General features: G+C 48.1%; 2 protein-coding genes across 6 annotated transcripts in view; one reads left to right on the forward strand and one right to left on the reverse strand.

The window, feature by feature from the left end:
• SRPK2 (SRSF protein kinase 2) overlaps positions 1–15,059 on the forward strand; it is a 247,192-nt gene extending 232,133 nt beyond the window's left edge. For 3 of the 5 annotated variants that reach the window (XM_041773342.1, XM_041773341.1, XM_041773345.1), the window contains 4 exons: positions 3,475–3,544; positions 4,153–4,245; positions 4,573–4,665; positions 13,422–15,059. In XM_041773342.1, the coding sequence (XP_041629276.1) occupies positions 3,475–3,544; positions 4,153–4,245; positions 4,573–4,665; positions 13,422–13,606 (441 nt within the window). In that variant the 3' untranslated portion in view covers positions 13,607–15,059. The remainder of the gene's footprint in view (positions 1–3,474; positions 3,545–4,152; positions 4,246–4,572; positions 4,666–13,421) is intronic. The other 2 variants (XM_041773343.1, XM_041773344.1) reach the window with 2 other exon arrangements.
• A 2,388-nt stretch (positions 15,060–17,447) lies between these two features.
• KMT2E (lysine methyltransferase 2E (inactive)) overlaps positions 17,448–21,056 on the reverse strand; it is a 96,794-nt gene continuing 93,185 nt past the window's right edge. The window contains exons 25-27 of the mRNA XM_041722314.1: positions 20,871–20,996; positions 20,597–20,694; positions 17,448–19,722 (exon numbers count right to left, since the gene is read on the reverse strand). Coding sequence (XP_041578248.1) covers positions 18,208–19,722; positions 20,597–20,694; positions 20,871–20,996 — 1,739 coding nt within the window. The 3' untranslated portion in view covers positions 17,448–18,207. The remainder of the gene's footprint in view (positions 19,723–20,596; positions 20,695–20,870; positions 20,997–21,056) is intronic.

A 21,056-nucleotide genomic window follows, 5' to 3' on the forward strand; every position in this document is an offset into this window, starting at 1 on the left:
ATATTTACAGTAAGAGGCTTTGTATATAAAGCCTCGCACTCGTCTTCTCACTAGAAGGAGCAGTGGGTAATAAACGTACTCGCCTGTTATTCAGAGATTAACAATTCTTCGGAGTGCGCTGTGCTGTGTGCCCTCCGATGCCACAGTAAAAAGTGTGGTGCTAGAGAATATGAAGAAAAGTAGATGTTTGTGTAAAGTTATCAAGATCTGAGGCAAGATGTGGCCAAATAGATCAGAAACAGTGTGCCTTTGTTTTCCTACTTTGCTCTGACAAATCACACCAGATAATAATTTTTAAAATAAAGTTTTTTGGTGAGTATCAGAAACTTAGGTCTTTGCTGTGCGATGTATGGAAAAGAATGGTGAGAAGAATTGGTGGACGTGTGATGGCTGCTTTGACCGTGGAGACTGTGGTGTGGGGAGGGACAGGACTGGGGGGTGGGTGGAGGCCCCGGAAGTGGCAGGGAACCGAGGCTAGGCCAATGGGAAGTGGGGAGAAATGTTCCGTTTCGGAATGTGGTGAGGTCAAGCCTTAGGTGTCCCTAGCGACACAGGAGGGGCCCTGCCAGGCTGCCCTGAATTAGACTCTGAGGGCTCTTTCAACTCTGAAACCTGTGCTTCTAATTTGGGGTGTTAAATTTTGATGATATAACCGGAAAACTAGGACAAGATCACAGAGGTAGGAGAATAATGTGGAGCCGTCAGTTCGCTTTTGTGTCAGGTTGTGTGTCTTGCCTTCCATTAGGTAAGGACTTGTCCCCCCACATGGTGTCCCCGTCCTGGCTGCTTCTCCTCCTGTCAACAGTGATACAGAAGTAGCAGACTGTCTCCTTCCTCCTTCCTCCCCTTCCTCCCAAATTAAGCATAAATTCCCTCAGGGCTTCGAGGGTTACTTGGGGAGTTTTAAAACACTTTTAAAATCAGCTGATTGTTGTCATGGTGATGTTTCCCCCTCCCCCCCAAGGGGGCAAGCCTCGTCCCCCACCCCTGCCTTCCATCCCTGAAGGCAAGGCTGAGAGGTCCCTTTTGTTTTTCCTAGAGAACCTGGTAAACACATTGTTTCCTCATCCCATCCCTGTGTTAAAGTTTAGAAATACAACAGTATATTAAATTCATAATGCTAAGCTGTACTAAAGCTCCAGATTGTTCTTGGTGATGAGGCGTGGAGGCCTTTGATGACATAAATGGCAGTAAGTCTTGCAGAGGCTGTGGGGTTGAGAGCTCCCGTGTGGCAGGTGGTGGCCGTGCTCACTGTTGGGCGCCCTTGCTGTTGTCAGGAAGGAGGCCACAAAACCAGGTGGAGTAGGTGAAGTGTGTCACTTGTTGAACCTCTTTTCCTCTTCTTGAGTTTTGGGGCTCCTCCAGATGTTAGTCCGTGTGGGCTGAGGCACTGCTTGCTTGCACTGGTGTGTTGGGGCCCCAGAACAGGTAACTTCTGCGGGCTCCCTGGTGAGCCCCAGTGAGTGCCATAGAAACCAGGAAAGCCAGTCTGACCGTCGGACCCATTTCACCCAGCTTCCTCAGCACCGCTCACACGTCTGCAGACAGAACAGGTGACCTCACTGCTTCAGAATGCGGTTCCTTGGGGTGGGGGAACCTTGGTGTGCAAGGAACAGGTGCCTGGTCTCAGAACCTGAGGAGAGAATTTGGCCCAGGGGAGAGTCCTTGTAGGGAATTTGGTCAAGCACAGCGGAAGGAATGCCAAGTTCCCAAGCGTTCCAAGTCCCAGTGTTAAAGTAGTAATAGTAGTAAGGTTCTGTCGGGAGGAACTTACTGAGTTCAAGGCCATAATCCTTCATAGTTTCTTAGCTGCCCGCCTGAAAGCAGCCGACATTTCATTGTAATGCCTGCACCCGCTGTTGATCTTGTCCTTTTGTTAAGAAAATCTCGTCACTCTTCAGAGAACTAGGACCAGATGAGGACCGGAGGGCCTCCTCCATCTTACCTCTCCTCTTCCTTTTTTCTTTTAGATCATTTCTTTGTGGGCTTCTTAGATTTGAGTGTTTCATTGAAAATACACGGGTGCTAATCAGAACGGCCTCTTTCAGAGAACACTCAGGTGACATGTCTTAGTGTTTGGCTCTAAGAAATATATTCAGCCTGACGGAAATGTTTGCATGAGCAAGGGCTCCAGAGCAGGGTTAAGGAGCCTCTGTGGCACTGTCCTTGGAGCCTCCGCAGCGGCTTCCCCCCGCTTCTCCACGGGGGTCTCTCCTTTTCCTCTTGTCTCCTCCCAAGCCAAGAAGACTCTTCTGGACATTCACCATGAAATCTGATTGTTCCCTTCGGACTTGTGGCCACGTGTGAGGTTTTGTGCCCTGACCCAAGATCGGTGTATCTTGTTCACTGTGTGGAGGGGAGAGGCCCCAGGTGAGGACTTCCCTGACCAGCTTTCTCTGAGACTGGGCGTGTCCAGGCCCTGCAGGATCCCGAGTTCTTGAGCTGGTGCTCTCACAGGGTAGCTGACAACCATCTTGTTACCCCACCTCCCTCCTTTTTTTCTTTCTTAAAAAAAAAGTGAGGCGCTGTGGTCATGCCCCAGCACAGCCACCCTTGGTGGTTCTTTGAAGGCAGTGGTGGGGAGCCCCTCCTCCACATGTGCTCAGGGACAGGGGGTGGAAATGGGGGGATGCGGGGAGGGCAAGTCCCCGGGTGCCTTTCAGAACAGCAAGCTCCAATACAGAATTGAAGTATGGGAAAACCAAAAATAGGATTTAGTCTTTCCTTTTTTTAAAAAAAGATTTTAAAAACATGGTATTGGATCCTCAGAGCAACAGCAGTTACCATCTTTATATATGTTAGCAAATTAAACTCATGGCCCTGAGGGGTTTTTTTGAGAACCAGGGGAGAAGACTGCCTGATAGAAATGGAAAGTGGCAGCCCAGGAGGCAGGCCAGCTCTCCCTGCCTTCCTTACCTGGCTCTTTCCACCGCAGGGCACCAAGCAGCAGCCACAGAGCCTTCTTTGTGGCTCTCGATTTCCCTTTGGTTGAGTCAGAAATGAAAGAAATGAGACACAGAACATGGTTCTTGGTTGCTGAGACATGAGAGTCTTCGCTTCACCTGCTCTCGGGGCCAGATGAGCTTGCAGGTTGAGAGAAGGCCTGAGTCAGACCTGGTCCTAGATCAAGTCCGGGTCCCGCCATTCAGAGTTGGGGTGCGGTCCCCCGCTAGGCCTGCACACGGCTGCTTGCCAGCGTGCTTCCTGCAAGATGAGGGGCGTACGCAGCCTTTACATCCTCTGGTGGAGGAGATGTAAGAATATTTCTCAGACTTCTTTGGACTTTTTGGAAGGAAGAAAAAGAAAAAGGTTGGTGTTGAGTTCTTTTAGAAGGCTCCTTGGGTTGATCAGATCCTCATAAAACGTCTCTTGTACCAGGAGAAACAGTTGCTGCCTCGGGGGCCACTTCCCAGAGTGGGAATGTCATCTGTTATCTTAGCGTGTCATCTTAGCGTGTCATCTGTTGTGTCCTAGGCATTTGAGCTGGCAACGGGAGATTATTTGTTTGAACCGCATTCTGGGGAAGACTATTCCAGAGACGAAGGTGAGTATCACTAGCTGCTGAATATCTCAGGCTGGGTCTCCGGGGAGGCCTGAGCTTCTGGAGAGGAATGTATTCCTGCACTGAAACAGAGCTGTGTTTTGGTTTTCAAACGCCCAGTTCAGATGCTCTTCCTTGGGCTTGGAGCCCCCTCAGGCCTGATAGATGGGCAGCTTTGTGGAGAGCCCTTGGCCTGAACTTGCTCGGGCCTGGCGCCCAGCAGCCAGGAGACGACAGGCTGTAGGAATTGCAAAGCCTTTCTGTGGTCCTTTTGTCCACTGATCCACTGCCCATTTCTCTGTCCTGTTGGGGAGCTGAGTTGAAAACCTGGGAATTCTGGCTTGAATTCCATCTGTAAACCTGACCATCTCCATGCTTATTTGCTTGCAATGCTGGGGTGGCCTGGGGTGAGCTGGCACAGTCACCGTTAATGCTCCAGATGGTGCCTGAGGCCTGCCAGCCCCAGAAGCCTCTGCATGAATGTGCTGCAGACATTGTTGATTTGAATCTATTTCTGATTTTTTACTAATTTCAATTTTTCCCCTCTTCTTTTATCCCATCCTTCCCTGTGCCCCTCCCATTCCCGTATCCTTTTTTTCTCTCCTCCATAGACCACATAGCCCACATCATAGAGCTGCTAGGCAGTATCCCAAGGCACTTTGCTCTGTCTGGAAAATATTCTCGGGAATTCTTCAATCGCAGAGGTAGTACCTCTTCTTTTTGAAAAACGCCACGATGCAGACAGAAACGGGATAGCAGCTGCCTGTAGCATTAATGGTGACAGAGCTGTCTCCTAAATTCAAAAGGCAACCTAACAAAATTCCCACGCTGATTTAAAAATTGAGAGGGAAGGCCACACTTGCCCCGTGCTGTGGTCACCCCGTGCATCCGGCCACACCGGCAAAGCCCGTGCTTGGATCACGCAGGTCGCGCTCTGTTTCTGTCTGCGCGGGCGGTAGCAGTGTCTGCATGCAGTGTACTGATTCAACTGTCGTGTGTTTCTGTTTTGCTGGCAATGTTTCCCAATGCAGATCACATAGCATTGATCATTGAACTGCTGGGGAAAGTCCCTCGAAAATACGCTATGTTGGGGAAATATTCCAAGGAGTTTTTCACCAGAAAAGGTAACGGTATTTATGCAACACTAATTTTCAGCATAATCCTCCCCCCAAAGGAGAAATTGTGCATTCACATTTGGGCAGTGGAGAAAGACCTGGACCCTTGCAGGTGGGAAAATCTGCTGAAGAAAGCTGTCAAGACCTAAGCTTGAACCATCCCGTGTCTGTGGAGTGTGGATTTTGTAAGAGCACAACCTTCCTGAAACCCTTGGTCTCCTCTCCACCTCCCTCTCCTATTCTGAGCCCAAACTGTGGATTTGTGGATTTGTAAAAAGGAGTGGACGTGATTTTTAGGGACCAGCTACACTTGACTTTGCGTCTTCCATGCTGTTGTTCTTGGAACTGCAGGGTTTTCTGCCATGGAGCAGAGGCAGCCTAAGGACTGGACTTGACGAACAGGCCTTCCGTGTCACCTTGGGTCTGTGTGAGCTACTTCCAGAGTGGGGTGTGGGCCCGTGAAACTCTGCGCCCCACACGCGTAGAAGTCCGGCTTTTTTCTCCCATTGCATTACTCACGCTGTGTTGTGGCTGATTTACTTGAATATCACAGGTCTGTCGATCTTCCCTTGACGTGACCCTAAACAATCATTCCTTTGCCTTGTTTAGTCTCTAGTTTGTAACTGGTTTTTAAAAATACCCAGAAGCCCCAGAAATTTAGTGTTAAAAGGACCCTTTCCCACTGCCATATTCTTTTGTGTGAGCATGTTGGGCCTCTTGAATCATGTTTTTCCAGCTCAGATTTTTTGGAGGGGAAAGGGCTGCAACACACTTTAATAATAAACATTTGAAGTTGGTTGTGAGCAGCAGGACAGAGTTTCTAGAAATTTCTGAGGGTTCTTGGTATTCTGTTACTCTCTGCGTTAGCCAGATTTAGAGAACTGGTTTTGACTTTTTATCTTCCTGTGAGATAAGGTATTATTTTAGAGGAATAATCCTTTATTATACCTTTTGGTGATATTGAGCTGACCGGTCCTTGTTTCATCCTCTACGTATCCCTGTTAAACACACAAAGTTTGAGAACTAACTGTGCCGAAGCTGGTAGTTTCCTGTTCCACTTCCTCAGGGGACAGTGACCACAACCCGCAGCTGTCCTGGGATCACCTAGTGGGCAATCTCGAAAACATGTAACTAGATGCAGTTATTTTCTTATTACCTTTTAAAGACTTACTACCGGAGAAAAGATTGTTAGGGAGAACTGTCCTGTAGATAGCCTGTATTAATTTGAGTTCCAAGAGCCTGCCTGATCTTCGAGGCTGGGTCACACGGCCAGGTCTGTGCTTCCCCTCACACGTGGGCCCCAGTAGGCCTGAGGGGCGGTAGGACGGCTTTGCCGCTGAACCGTGGTTAGGGACAGAGCTGGGGTTTGCGCATGCTTTGAGGCTGGCTGTGTCTCCACTTCATGTCCCCTCTGAACCTCCATTTTCCCCATCGGGGTGGGGCGATTTCAGGGCGTGTGGTTGTTCTAAAAAAGTGTAAGAGTTGTCTATGCAGTGCATGGCACCATAGTAGGTCATGTCATGTTTGCTAAGGCGGAGTTATAAACGAGAGCACTCTAAACAGGATGAACTTCTAGACAGTATTACTGAGAGAGCAGACTAAGGTTCCATAGGAAACTTCTAGAAAAATGTTACCTGAAAATACTTGGGGCAAGGGAAAGCTCAGGATGATTATGGCTCGGGATTCACTGTGGCCTGAGGAACTCTCTTCTAATCAAGGCAGACCCCTTCTTCATACTTGAGGATGTCTCCAGAGCCCGTGAGAGATGGCCTGGCCCCGGACGACGTGGCTGCACATGACGCAGTGCGGCGAGCGTCCAGCCCCTGCTGTCACCGTTGTGTGATACGGGCTTGGAGGGGAGGGTGGGCCAGGAGCTGCCGGCCACTGCCGTGAAAGAGGGGATATCACTGACCTGCTGCTGTGGGGCAGGGGCAGCCCGCAGAGCCCGGGACCGTAGCACTTGCTCCTTTAGCCAAGCGGACGGTCTGCATAGGCGGATGCACAGGTTCCAGCCTCACGCTCGGCGGGACCCACAGCCCCGACGGCACACGGGGGTACTTGCTTTCACCGAGCTGCCGCCGCCTGTCCTCCACAGCAAGGAGCTGCTTAGGATGCCTGGGCTCTGCGATTCTCGGTCCACTGTCCGTGGGGCAGGAGCCACATACTGTGCACGTGGGGCTGGGGTGGGGGGGGACAAACGGAATGGACCCCAGTGGTAACAAAATGAAGTCCTGTGCTCTGGTTTGTTCCTGGAGGCAGCTGCCCCGAGCCACTTGTGCCCCTTGGGCTTTGTCTGCACCCCAGGCCACTGGGGACCGCACCTACTGGGGAGCAGCTCAGACCCGGCCGGAGCTTGGAGCCCTCCGCCCTGTAGCCCTTCGCGCTGGAGGGCAGTGGTTGTGTGGCCTTTCTGTCCGCTGCTCCTGGGACTGCTCGGGGTCTGTGCCCGACCACTGCCCACCCCCCTGGTGGGAGTACCGGGTGCTTGCCTGGCTCCTGTGCTGCTGGATCATCAGGCTGTTAGCATGCGTGGGCTTTAGGCCTGCATGCATGGGGATTTTTTTTTTTTTTTTTTGAGGAGCTTGTTGGACCTGCAGCGTTAAATGCATTTGGCATCCTTGGTAAAGATAGACTGAAAACATTGTGACGTGGTGTTACTTTTTTCCTTCACTTGAATATAAAGGAGAGTTTGTGACAAGGCAGGAAATCCTCTAAAATGACTGGGAATTGGGACTTAGGTCCTGATCATTGTTTATAATAAGTAGAGATGAGAGGGGATTTAGGGTTTTTACAGAAATCACAGAAGCAGGATTATGATGAATAAGGGCCTCTCATAAAAATAGATTTCACCACATCCCCCAAGATGAGGGGAATGATGTGTTGTTACATTAAAGATAGGTTTTGTCCTGCCTCCCCAAGTGACTTGTGTGAATATCCATTTTGGAAGTAATGAAACCTTAAATGTATCCATTGAAAAAAAATTTTTTTAGTATCTTTGTGCCAGAATTGATAAAAGAAAAATCAAAAACTTAGGAAATTGCTTCCATGATCTTGGAAAACAGCCAGCAATTGAGAGGGAGTGAACAGCGCTCCTTGTCCTCCTGGGCAGGAGGCAGGGCTCATCCCCACCTGGAGCCGGGGACAACGTCGGCTCTGTGTTCACATCTTCTTACTTAAAAGTGTTACTAGTTTTATTCATTTCTTGGCCCAGAATTTTTAAATGGAGCTGGATTTTTTGGCAGAGGAAATAATTGCTGTTCTCACCCTGTTAAGGTTTAATAATCAGCAGGTCATTCCTTGGGATGCGGACATTAGCCACCAGAGATCATCCATAAAAGCCGTCTTGGTCAGTGTGTGGAGATGTGCCCCAGTAGAAATAAGCATCTCTTGAATTTTGTCCTTGTTCTGTCCTATTATGGTCTGAAGGTGTGTCCCCCCCAAATTCCTAGGTGGAATCCTACCTGCCCCCAAAGGTGATGATATTAAGAGGTGGGGCCTTTGGTAAGTACATAAGGTCATGAGGGTGGGGCCCTCATGGACAGGTTAGTGCCCTTGTGGACAGGACCCCAGACGGCTCCCAGGCCGCGTGTGCCCTGTGAGGAGGACGCGAGGAGTCTGCGCCCCGGGAGAGGCCCACCAGAGCCCAGCCCCGCCGCAGCCTGATGTCAGACGACCAGCCTCCGGAACTGCGGGGAATACATTGTTCATTTTTATTTCTAAGGCACTCGGTTGTATTTTGTGATGGCAGTGAAAGCAGGCTAATAAGACGCGTCCCCAGAAGAGGGATTATTCTTCCAGAAGTGTCCCAGGCCTCAGGTGGCAGTGGCACAGACAGCGCTGTCAGGGGCACGCTGGCCTGCGCCACTGACCGACGTGGTGTTGACCCATTGGCGGCCATCACTTTAGTAAGACTTTGCTGAGAATGGAAATATCAGAGGGGTTTACTGTTTTTTTTTTTTTAATTTTTATTTATTCGTGAGAGACACAGAGGCAGAGACCCAGGCAGAGGGAGAAGCAGGCTCACTGGGGGGAGCCCGATGTGAGACTCGATCCCAGGACCCCATGACTTTAAAAACTGGTTTGATGCTGGGTAAGGCAGTCCAGTGTGTTAGAACATTTGGGAGTGATATTTTGTGCTGGACCAAAGACCTCAAATTGCATTTGGAAATTTCATAGCTTGGGCAGCACAGTGCCTGCAGGTCCCCTGTGACGGGCCCCTGATGGGTGAGGCTCCAGAGAGCCTCAGAACTGAAAGGGACTCTCTAAAAGAGGCGCCGTGTGCTGCATTCTTAACCTCTGGTGTTTGAGATGAAAATTATTAGAAGGCTTTTAACTTCTCTCTAGAATCACCCCAGATCAGCAGATGGTCACGTTTCCGTGAAGCGTGAAGCCCTTTGTGGGCGGTGAGCCCGAGTGTGATTGGCTGGGCCTCGGGTGGCGGTCTTGTCAGGCTCTGCCGTTTGCCACCTGCCAGCCAGGTAGGTGCCAGCAGGTGCCAGGCGCCGGCACAGGGCGCATCTCCGAGGGAGCTGGACTCGGTGCAGATAACTAGAAGAGGTTCCTCATGCTAGGGAGTCTGAAACTCTCAAGATGTGAACTACTTTAATTACAGTTTCACTTTTTTCATTTCTGAGTTGTGAGGATTCTCTGTGAGATCAGGGGCTCGGTGTGTCTCATTTGCTGCGGGATCCCCACAGCCTGGTGCAGAGTGGACACAATAAGTGCTTATTAATAAATTTAAAAACATGAATCCGTGTTCGGTCTTGGTTTTGGAGGGAAGCCTTTATGAGCCAGAAGCAGTGGTGCTGTGTCCCTGTCGGCCTGGGAGGGCCCATGTGGCACCCCCGCGGCGGCCCTGCACCCTGTTTGCAGGCTGCACGATCGAGGCCCCCCAGCTAGGGTCAGGGTGCAAGACAGGAAGGTGCTGTACTGATGAGACCGCGCCGTGGAGGCAGACAGTGGTGACACTGAACACAGCAGACGTTTTGGAAAAGAGCAGCCCATGGGCCACAGCTGGTCATAGGCCCGAATCAGTGTTTTTAATCATTTCATTTTGAAGTTGAGCATATCATGCCAAGAAAGTAGTGAAATTGCTGCTATAACAGGTTCAATTACGTTCTATTATAGTTCATCCCATTTATTCGTATCATTTATTATGAGCTGCTAATTAGTGGAGTGTTTGTTTTTACTGCATGCATTAACAGTGTTGGAATTCTTTTAAAGTCATTATTTTGTTGTAAGGTTTATACTTTTTTTTTTTTTTAAAGATTCTATTTATTCATGAGAGAGGCAGAGGCATAGGCAGAGGGAGAAGCGGGCCTCGCAAGGGGAGCCCGGTATGGGACTCGATCCCCGGACTCCGGGATTACTTCCTGAGCCAAAGGCAGATGCACAGCCACTGAGCCACCCAGGCGTCCCACGGTGTGTACTGTTTCTAATAACAGCTTTATTGAGATGTAATCTAGACCCTTCACCCTTTTAAAGTATACAGTTCAGGGCAGCCCGGGTGGCCCAGCGGTTTAGCGCCGCCTTCAGCCCAGGGCCTGATCCTGGAGACCCGGGATCGAGTCCCGCGTCAGGCTCCCTGTGTGGAGCCTGCTTCTCCCTCTGCCTGTGTCTCTGCCTCCCTCTCTCTGTGTCTCTCTTTAAATAAATAAAATCTTAAAAAAAAATAAAGTATACAGTTCAGTAGTTTTTAGTGTATTCCAGAGTTGACGTGGCTGTCAGCACTAGCTGGTTTCAGTGTCTTCTTTCTCAACCAGAAACCAGGTGCCTGTGGCGCTCACCCTGCTCTCGCCACCTCCCCCCCCCGCGCCCGTGGATCTGCTCTCTGCCTCCTGCGGTTTCCCTGTTTGGACGGGTCCTATAAACGGGATCGTGCAGTACGTGGACTTGGAGATGGTTTCTCCCAGTTCCTCTCATGTGTGGTGGCGTGTACAGTACCCTGTGCTGTGCCGGGTGTGTGTGTGGGTGACCGTGTTTGGTTTCCCCACTCATCAGTTGACAGGTGTCAGCTTATCCCCCATCCAGCCCATCCGCCTTCTCTCCACCACCCTCAGCGTGTTCTCTGTCATTAAGAGTGTCCCATGGTTTGTTTCCTTCTCTCTTTTTTCTTTTCTTCCCTGCCGCTGTTTATCTGTTTGTTTTCTTAAATTCCATGTATGAGTGAGCTCCTACCTGATCAACTGTTTAGAAGACTGTGTTTCATATTGAATTGAACACAGTAACTTGTACATGTGATCGTAGGGCCTGGGCCAGTTTACTTCCTGGCTTTTTTCTTGGCATTAGTTCTTCCAGCTCTACATGACCCACATGTCTGTTGTGTTCAGAGGCAATTCGGTGTTGTTCCTGCGGTGTTATTGTGTGTTCAGTACCAGTTGGTGCTCAGGACTGTGTTGCATGTTGCATGTTTTCCTGTTACAGCGTCTTTGCACATGGTTGTGTGGGACTACCTAGCCAACGGAAGTTAGGTATTTTAGTCTGTACATTGGAAATAAATGTGTTGGTTTCTAGCTAGTGAGGTATGAATAAATAGATTTTTTTGGCCTTTCGGCTGTGTATTGTTTTCGTCACTATTATTATGCAGGTTTTAAGGCATCTAGCACAGTAAAGCTGCTCTCTTTTCATAAAAGATTGTACTTAATTTGATGCCTTTTGATGAGTTTTAGTTTAAAAGTGGCACCCCCCGACAGAGCTTCCTCCTCAGTCTCTGCAGACACTGCAGCTCAGCAGGTGCGTCCATTAAAACCCACGGCATGTTTGCTCCGGGCCAGAACAGATGAAGGTCAGTGGTGGAGGGGTCTCCCTTTCCAGAGAACTTGGTTTTAGCATGTGATGTGTGATGTGAACTTCCCTAGTGTCCTTTATCCTTGCTCCGGTGAGAGCCACAGTCCCTAGAAAACCAGTAACGAAGCTGGTGTTTGGGGGCACCTGCTTTGCATCTTTAAGGGCGTTTTGAAAATTACTCTTGCGATCCGATTCTTCTGGTACCAGACATTGTGCCATATAATTTCACTCCATGTTATTAGGTAATGTTAAATAGTGTTCATCAAGTAGGTGTCCGATGGTTGGTTGGTTGTTTAGCCACCATTTGCCTATCACCGAGCATTTCACAAGCACCTCTAATTTTGCAATGTGTGTGTTTGGGGTGTGGGGTGGTGGGTGCTAGGGTTTATTCTCTTAGGCTGGATTCCTAGAGCTGGAATTACCAGATTAAAGGGGATGAACTTCCAGCGATTGCTCAGACTTCATTCCCAGTGACAGGGTCTTCCTTCCACAGGGGGGAACATTTTCTCCCCTAAGATGTCAAGTCCACTTCCCTCATAGAAGTAGACCTGACCTACAGTTCTGTAACCACCCTGAGCTCTAGCCTCCGTCCTCAGATGATTTTACACACTGTCTGACAAAAAACATTCCCTAGAGTTTTATTAATTCCAAATTCTGTGCACTTGATGAGTACAGCCCTACAGAGATACCAGCTCATAAGAACAGAATTAAAAGAGCATGTGAGCCAAAAAAAAAAAAAAAAATCCTTGTGCGTGAAATTATGGGTCATTTTTCTCTTGTTTTTAGTCTCCTGTAATGTTCTTTGATTCTCCATGTGATTAATGGAAGAGGGGGGTGGTCAGTGGTCTAAATGGAGATGCCTCAGTGGGTGAGCCTGCCCAGGCATCCTGAGACGACCCTGGACGCACAGCACTGCTCGCCTCTTAGTGCGTATCGTGAAAACCTTCACTCGTGGCTTAGCGGAGCAAGGGGAAGGGGCGAGGAGATGGGGCGTGCGGCGGGTGCAGGCCTGGCGCTCTGGGCCGGCGCGCGGGGAGCGTGCATGAGGCCGCGAGTGCCCACGGGCCTCTGCATGGACGGGCCTGGGAAAATTTCTCAGTGGAAGAGGAAGGGACTTACTCCTAAAGGGTAACCTGACCTTTTAGTAGTTTGACCTAAAGCAACTTTTTCCCCTATTATGACAAAGGCTGCCCTGTCCTCGGACCATCTACATCGCTGTGCGTCACCATCAGGTCAGCCAGGGCTGGTTGTAACCTACTCTTTTTACGTTGCAGCCAACACGCTTTCAGAGTTCAACCTCAAGCTTTGACGTCCTGACCTCTTAGACCTGTCCCCGAGCGTGTAGAAATGAGCGCTGTTTGATTCAGGTTGGCGCTGAGCTGCGCCGCCCCGTGTGGGAGCCGCTGGTTGCTTGTGGCCCGTTACAGACAGACAGACGGACCCTCGCGTTCCTCCCTCGCGCTGAGCACCGCACGTCGGGCTCGGTAGTCACGTCTAGGGAGCAGCTACGTGTCGAACAGTGAGATAAAGTCTGTCTGTAGCATCAGAAAGATTCTCCGAAACAGCACTGTCCAGAGGGCAAGACTCCTTTCTCTGTGTGGGTAACAGCAGAGGGGACGGGCCAGGGCTCTGTGCGCAGCTTGAGCTTCTCCTAAGCATGTTTACAAATTGTAGAAGAGCCCACAGTGGAGAGATCGTGCCTTTGTCATTCTTTACAAATAAAAGACGTGGGGTGGGGGCACCTGGAGGAGCCCGGGACTCTTGATCTGAACCCCTTACTGGCACTTGCCAAGCTTCCGTGAACTGCGACACAGCCTAGAGACCTAGCGGTCACTGCTTGAGGGGAAGGCCGGCCTTTCCTGGCGTTGCTTAGTGTCGGGCAGGTAGGTGTCCGCCTCCTTGAACACCTGGCTGCACCGCCGGCGGGAAGCGCACACCCGAGCTGAGCTCTCCTGACGGTGCCTGTTTCTTCCCTGTAGGAGAACTGCGGCATATCACCAAGCTGAAGCCCTGGAGCCTCTTTGATGTCCTTGTGGAAAAGTATGGTTGGCCCCATGAAGATGCTGCACAGTTTACAGATTTCCTGATCCCAATGTTAGAAATGGTTCCAGAAAAACGAGCCTCAGCTGGCGAATGCCTTCGGCATCCTTGGTTGAATTCTTAGCAAATTCTACAAATCGAGCATTCTGAGCTAGCAAATGTTTTCCAGTACATTGGACCTAAACGGTGACTCTCATTCTTTAACAGGATTACAAGTGAGCTGGCTTCATCCTCAGACCTTTATTTTGCTTTGAGGTACTGTTGTTTGACATTTTGCTTTTTGTGCACTGTGATCCTGGGGAAGGGTAGTCTTTTTGTCTTCAGCTTAGTAGTTTACTGACCCACTTTCTTCTGGAAACAATAACATGTCTCTAAGCATTGTTTCTTGTGTTGTGTGACATTCAAATGTCAATTTTTTTGAACGAAAAATACTTTCCCCCTTGTGTTTTGGCAGGTTTTGTAACTATTTATGAAGAAATATTTTAGCTGAGTACTATATAATTTACAATCTTAAGAAATTATCAAGTTGGAACCAAGAAATAGCAAGGAAATGTACAATTTTATCTTCTGGCAAAGGGACATCATTCCTGTATTATAGTGTATGTAAATGCACCCTGTAAATGTTAATTTCCATTAAATATGGGATGGGGACTCAAATTTCAGAAAAGCTACCAAGTCTTGAGTGCTTTGTAGCCTGAGTTGCATGTAGCGGACTTGAACTGCTCCCAGGAGCCGTGCAGACCTTTCATTCCCTAACAGTCCTTTTTACATTGGATTTTAAACAAAGTGGCTCTGAGTTATGTCATTCCCTATATGGCACTTTAAAGCAAGAAAAGACACGCTTTCATTCTGAAATACGTATTATAGTTTTGGCACTCCCATTCATATTTTTGCATATTTTTAAAAGTACTTTAAAGGAAAAAGCAATTTCCCTTTAAAAATGTGATAGCCCGGTACCATGTGGTGTTGCCTCCTCCAAACACTGTAAGTTAAGCTCTACATAGATTAAATCGGACAACAAAACCATGTGCAGTGTGTGGAATGAGAAAAAAAATATATATATCTATATTTTTTGGAAAAGTTTGCTTGTGTTTGTCCAAAACCCAGGTATGGTATGTACAGTTAGAGCAGCAGGCACGATCCTAACATCTGCCAGGTAGCAGGGATCACGTTTCTGTGTGGCTACGATAGTTTTACTAGCTTTTTCGTTGTCTTCCCATGCATCGAGGTTGAAAAAATGATTTTCCCTTTGCAGGTTGCACACAATTTTGTTTATGCATTTCCTTAAACTTGTAGAATCCAGGACACAAACCATAGTAGGCAATACCATTTTAGAATGTAATATACGGAGGTCTCTCTAGCCTCTTTTAGAAGTCAGTGGATTGAATGTCAGGTTTTTTTTAAACTTTCACATTCATTAAGGTGCCTCGTTTTTCTTGACTTTGTCCATTAACATTTATCCATATGCCTTTGCAATAACTAGATTGTGAAAAGATAACAAGTGTTGTAATAATAATCCATTGTTTGAGGTGCTTGCAGTTGTCTTAAAAATTAAAGTGTTTTGGTTTTTTTTTCCAGACATTGCCTTGGTCATTGGCCTGTATTTGAAGCGATAGAATCAACAAACATTTGCTCTCCTTTTAGTGTAGTGTAGCCCAAACTAAAGAAAGCATCAGCATTCCTGTCGCAGGAAACGTAGTTGTAGAACATGCATTAAGGCTATTATAAGGAAATCATTCATTGTTTTCTAAGAACAGAATGTGGGTTTAGAAGAATTGCTGTGTCGTACAGATTCACTACCTAGAATTGCAGTGATTCTTTTTCATTCACCTTCTATCAAAAAACAGAGGATTTACATTGTGTTCGGGCATTGCACATTTTTTTTAATCTTCTTAACAGTGTTCATCTTGAGGGAACGAGACACAGTCCTTTCAGGAGTTAGCATGATGTCACATGTGGCTGTGAGATAGAACATAAGCACTTCCTATGCATCGTGCATGCTAAGGGTTTCGGATGAGGCTGTAGGTTACCGAGTAGGTTCTACGACAGACACCATGTCCGCAGGGACCGTCCTTACAAGAGCCACCAAGGACGTCTTTGTCTTCCCTAACTCTGAAGCATCAATAGCAGGGTTTATAGCACACGTGAATGAAATCTATCCAATGCAGTTCTGGCTCATGTTAGAAAATAAACTAGATTGTTCGGAATTTGTAAAGATCTGTCCCTTCTAAATTTAAGAGCCTCGCTGGTTTACAACATAAGAAAATTGTTCTAGAAGGAGTATACATTTGTATTAGAAATAGCGTGGTTTTTAGCAGAATCTTGGTGGCTTGATGATAAAGAACACGTGTGAGCTGAGTGCCGCAGCCAGCTCGCTGGTCCGAGGGAGCGTCCTGGCTTCTCCTCCCGTTAGTCCGAGTCAAGTCTTCACGGAAAAGGACAAGCAGCGGATCACACACGTGATTTCAGCAGAGGAGAAGCTTGGCTGCCTGGAGAGTAGAACTGCCCAAAGGCCGAAAAAAGCAAATTTAGACGCTTCAGGAAAGCATAAATTTTTCAGGTGAAAACTGATTTACTAACTTGCTTCTTCGTGTACCCGGATCATACTAACACGATAAACTACAGTTTCTCCTTGGGTAGAGAACTCCAATTTGTATTCGCAATTGAGATTATTCCTAAATTCCCCTTTTTCTTCCAGTAGTGTTCTTAAAACTTTAATGAAGTTTTGGCAGAGACCGTATTTGAGAGTGTGTGCGCCCTTCATCAAGGAGTCAGGGAATCCCGCGAGGTCCTGCAGGTCATGGAGAAGCTTCTCTATCACTTATTTGTATAGTAGGCAAATTTATAACTGAGGAACTTAAAGTCCTTAGAAGGACAGTCCTTTTAAAGAGGTGACCAAGGCTGCTCGCTGTGCTGATGGTTAACCACCTCTGTTCTGTGAAACCGCGGGGCCGGACGAGGTAAAGCCATGTTTTCTTGGACAAGCGTGTCCTTAATGAACACCTGTGAGTAGAACGTTGTTCGCTAAAGTCAAGAAGGGCAAAGTTGACCTAAGTTCTCTTAAAATTTGAAGCTGATTAGAATTGAGCCCTGGACGCAGCAGTCTTCGTGTGTTGTCATGAGCTGGTTTTCAAAAGGAAATGGAAATTAAACCTGACTTTTCATTACTGCCAGATCTTATCCAGTCATTCTTAGTCTGCTTACGGTTTTCTCCAGTGCACAGCGGGTATATGTGCTGTGCCAAACTATGTCAACTAGGTGAAAACTGGAAAAATGTGTTTGTGTCATTACTTCAGGTTATACTTAATTCTCCTAAAGGTAGAAGACAAAGGATTTTATTTTCCCAAAACAAAAGCTAGCATTGGGTATTTCAACGAAGTGTCCATTTGAGAGGCTACTTTTATTTCACTTGAGAACTCAAAGCATGCTGCTTTGTTCCTTTTAGTCTTGTATGCCCGAAACGAACTCCGAAGATCTACTACTGTCTTTTTAATAGTATAGCTAGATAGTAAACATTAATTTAGGGTTTTCAAGTAATTTTGATTGATCGGCAAGACCCTGCAGTCCTGCGTGCTCTACAGGGTACAAAATGAGGGATTTGGGTTGCCAGGCTGACTACGCCAGACTTCCGAACCCTTGAGTTCTGGGCTGGAACTCAGCCACGGGCAGGGCTCGAACAGTAGGGGTTCGTTTCGCGTGAGGCCAGTTGGAAGTAAGTGTATGCCGCCTCCCCCAGCAAGGGGGCCTCCTGTGGCTTCTCGCTCCCGCACAAATGACCGGTAGGAGCATGACCGGTAGGAACAGCCCCTTACTCCTCCTGATGTCTGCTACGTCCAGCTGAGGTAGGTGGAGCTCAAGACACTGGAAGGCTCCTTACAAACTAGATCTGAAAAGATGGAACTTGTGTTAAAAACTCTTGTTTAAACAGACTCCAATCTCAGAAGTTGTACAGGACAATTTGGTAAAACTGACATAATTGTGATTTATTAACATGAATTAAAATGCCCAACCAGTGCTTCAATGTGACAGTATATTTAAAATAAAAAAGAAATTAAAGGCCATATACTGTACTACTTCCACAAAGATCACACAGTTTTGCAAAGACTTGCCGTATGTACAAAGCTATATATCAAATGAGAAAAGCTGTAAGCAATTATATACGCAAAAGAAATGCAGTATTTACAGTTTGTCAGGAGACATTAAAAATCATCTATACATTAAATTACATTTTGCTTGCAAATAACCGATAAAACAAAATGAGCCATGTCCACACCAAACTATAAAAATCTGTATTGCATTTTTTTTTATACCTAAGATGCACTCACAGAACTGCTGACAGGGAAAAAAAAATGAAAATCCGCATAGTGCCATTACTTAGCTGTGTACTTAAATGCATATGTATAAAATAATATAGAAAACATTCACTAAATGAATTTTAACTGCAACAATAAAATTTAAAGATCATGTAGCCTCAAATCTACTGCCAGAAAAACAGCTGGAATGTTCACTTACAAAATAAAGATACCTAATACTGGCTTAACAGCACATTTTTAAAGGAGTTTTAAAAAGCAAAAATGGGAAAAATACAATGAAAGAGCACTGGTGTTTTTTTTTTTTTTTTATACAAAGTTTCATGTACAAGCTTTAAAAAGTACCTTAACAGGTACATATGAAATATACAGTTTATCTTACAGAACATTTTAAAAAATGTTTTTGGAGTCCATTTTAATGCCACCCTGAACCATGGTAATTGTTCTGAAATGTTGGTGGCACCTGTGCTCTGTGAATTGGAATCTGTCCGGGCACTGGAGATGCCTGCTGAGGTCCTTGAACCCCATGTGGCAGGGCCACAGAGCCAGGATGAGGACAGAACCCTGAAGCAGTAGGTGTTGGAATACTGTTTGGTCCTTGGGGCTGGAGATGAGGACCTGCGACTGGTAATGGACAATGTGGCCCTGTTGCAGAAGGCTGGTGTTGGGGTCCCGGTCCCAGAGTGGTGTGATGTGTGGCTTGGGAGGGATATGGTGGTACAGCTGGATGAGCACTTGAAGGAAAAAGTGGAGGTCCTTGATGAGGTGGATGGTGTAAGGCTTGAGCAGAGGCGGTGTGATGCCCGGAAGCCAAAACACTGGAGGGTGGCGGCGGAGGAGGTGGGGGGGGTGCCGAATTTACAACATGCTGGTGCTGTGCTGGTAGACCCTGGAGTCCTGTGGAAGGATGGGGAGGTGGCGGGTGGTGATGAGGGGCGGGACCAGGGGGTGGTGGGGGCGGGGGCAGATGGTGGCCAGCAGTTTGAGAATGAATGTGAGACCCAGGGGTGACGGCGTGAACAGGCCCGACTACATGAGCTACAGAGTGTTGCTGATGGGAGCTCGGCTGCTGCACGAGGTGGGGCCCGGGGGCGGGGGGTGGGGGCGGCGGGGGAGGAACCACGGCCGCAGGGCTTTGATGGTGGAGAGGAGGGTTGGGCGAAGCCAAGAAATGCCCTGGAGTGACGTGGTGGCCTGGGGCGGGCTGCTGGCCGCTGGCGCCAGGAAGGGCTTGATTTGGTCCCGATGCAAACACAGTCTGTTGGGAAAGACTACCTTTAAGCGGATTATAATTCTGAAAGTTCGCAGAGGGCTGCTGGTTTTGATAGTAAGACGAGGAGGAGGGGGGCGGAGGGGGTGGAGGGGGCGGTGCCGTGCTGCTCAGACCTGGGGGGGTAAACTGACTATATGTCGCTGAGGATTGTCCTGAGGGGGTCTGTGTAAATAGGGCTCCAGACGGGGCCTGCTGAGTACTGGCTTGAAGGTTCTGTGCCGCTGGGTAGAAATTTCTCTGAGGCTCTCGCTGAGGTGTTCCCACTTGAGGTGACTGTGAATGATGAGGCCTGTAGGGCGATCCCAGCTGCTGGGAGGGGGGCTTTGGTGAGAGATAACCGTGCTGCACAGGTGGGTGGGGTGTCGAGGACTTGGGAGGGTTTTCTACATGAGGGGACGGAGGACAGTGCAACTTCACTGGCGCGGACGGCAGCTTCTGTGAAAGTTGCTCGGATGCGCTTCGGACGAGTGGCTGAGGAGGAGGATTCTTGGCCAGCGCTTGGGTGTTACTCAGCAGCTGCTTCGGGTGGACTTCTGCTTTCAGGTGAACCCCGCTCTCGGCTTCCGACGCGGGCGCGCTCGCCTCCCAGTGCGAATCGGACTTGGTGGGTATTTTCCCTTGTGGCTGAACAGGAAGCACGGCGCCCGGGGAAGCAGGCTGTGGAAAGAAAATGGATCCTGTAAGACACGTGTTCTGTACATGGAGGACAGTTACCGGTGGTATTTAAGGTTATTTCAGGATCCCCTTTAGAAAGGGGTGGAGGATGAGACAGGTTGGAGAAGCCCGACACCGGGCTGCGGGAGGTGGGGTGGGGGGAGATACACCCAAGACAAAGACAGGCAGCCTTTTCAGTAGCTGAGTGAGTTCTGATGCTGAGCATAACCAGAAAGCCCTCGATTAATTTTTATTGAAGACAAGTTACGGAAATAATGGTCTTTACACTCAGTGTGCCTTTTTCCCCTAAGTGATCAAACCTGCTTCTGAGCCTTATCCTGAAAGAATTCTGGTAACCTCCAGCACTTGGCAAGTTTCAATTCCGTATCCTGCACCCAACCTAACGATCAACCGGTTTGGGTAAATTAAATGTGCTCGCCCAAACTGCTATAACCTCAAATGTCTTTTGTTCAAATATGAATAATCCAAGTACAAGACCACTGAAATGTATATGATGTTACATTTGAGGAAAAAAGAAAATCCATCTTCGATCCCTCATCTTTAGTTTCCACAGATCCTGGCACCAACGTGAGACCACCACATCTTCTTGAATCGGGATGGCAGTAGCATTTCTTTTCAATGAACTGGTCATCTGACCTTTGGTGTTAGAAAACGGACTGTTCAGAAAAGCCTGAATCTCCAGGGCTGACGGGTGGACCTCTAGGAGGAATACCGAGGTGCCGTGCGCACAGGAGACCAGCCGGTCCCAAAGCAGCGCAAGAATCGCAAGCTGATCCTTGGCACAGCAGGAAAATCTCCGTGTGCACATTAGCGTCCACTTCTCTGAATGGCCACATTCAAAGGTCAATTGTATTACCTTGCTCATTTTTGAAGGGCTTTTACAAGTATTTTGAGAGGTGTCTGGGGATGGACATTCACTTGTAGTCATGGGTTCTGGATTTTCAGTGTCGGGATCTGTAAAGTAGAAGAAACCTGGAGTAAATGTAAAATTGCGCGACCAACACCGCCCAGTACTAACACTACAGAGCGGCATAAATTCTCTTCCAACCCACTTCTTAGAAAGGCGCTCTCCTTCCTGATTTAAAAAGGTTTTTAAAACAATAACCACGATAGGTCATCTGCTTACTGACCTTCCATAAGTTCACTGAAAGGAGGGACTGGGCCCTTGGGTTGCAACTGGGGAATGTGATTTGAATGAGATGAAGGTGAAGACGGAACATGACTCGGTGAACATGGGACACATGGTGACTCTCCCCCTAGAGACGAAGCAGACCCGAAGAGAATGTTAGCGTTGCCAAGAACGAGGGTGCAGAGGG

Source organism: Vulpes lagopus, chromosome 11 (genome assembly GCF_018345385.1).
Source record: "Vulpes lagopus strain Blue_001 chromosome 11, ASM1834538v1, whole genome shotgun sequence".
NCBI lineage: Eukaryota > Metazoa > Chordata > Mammalia > Carnivora > Canidae > Vulpes > Vulpes lagopus.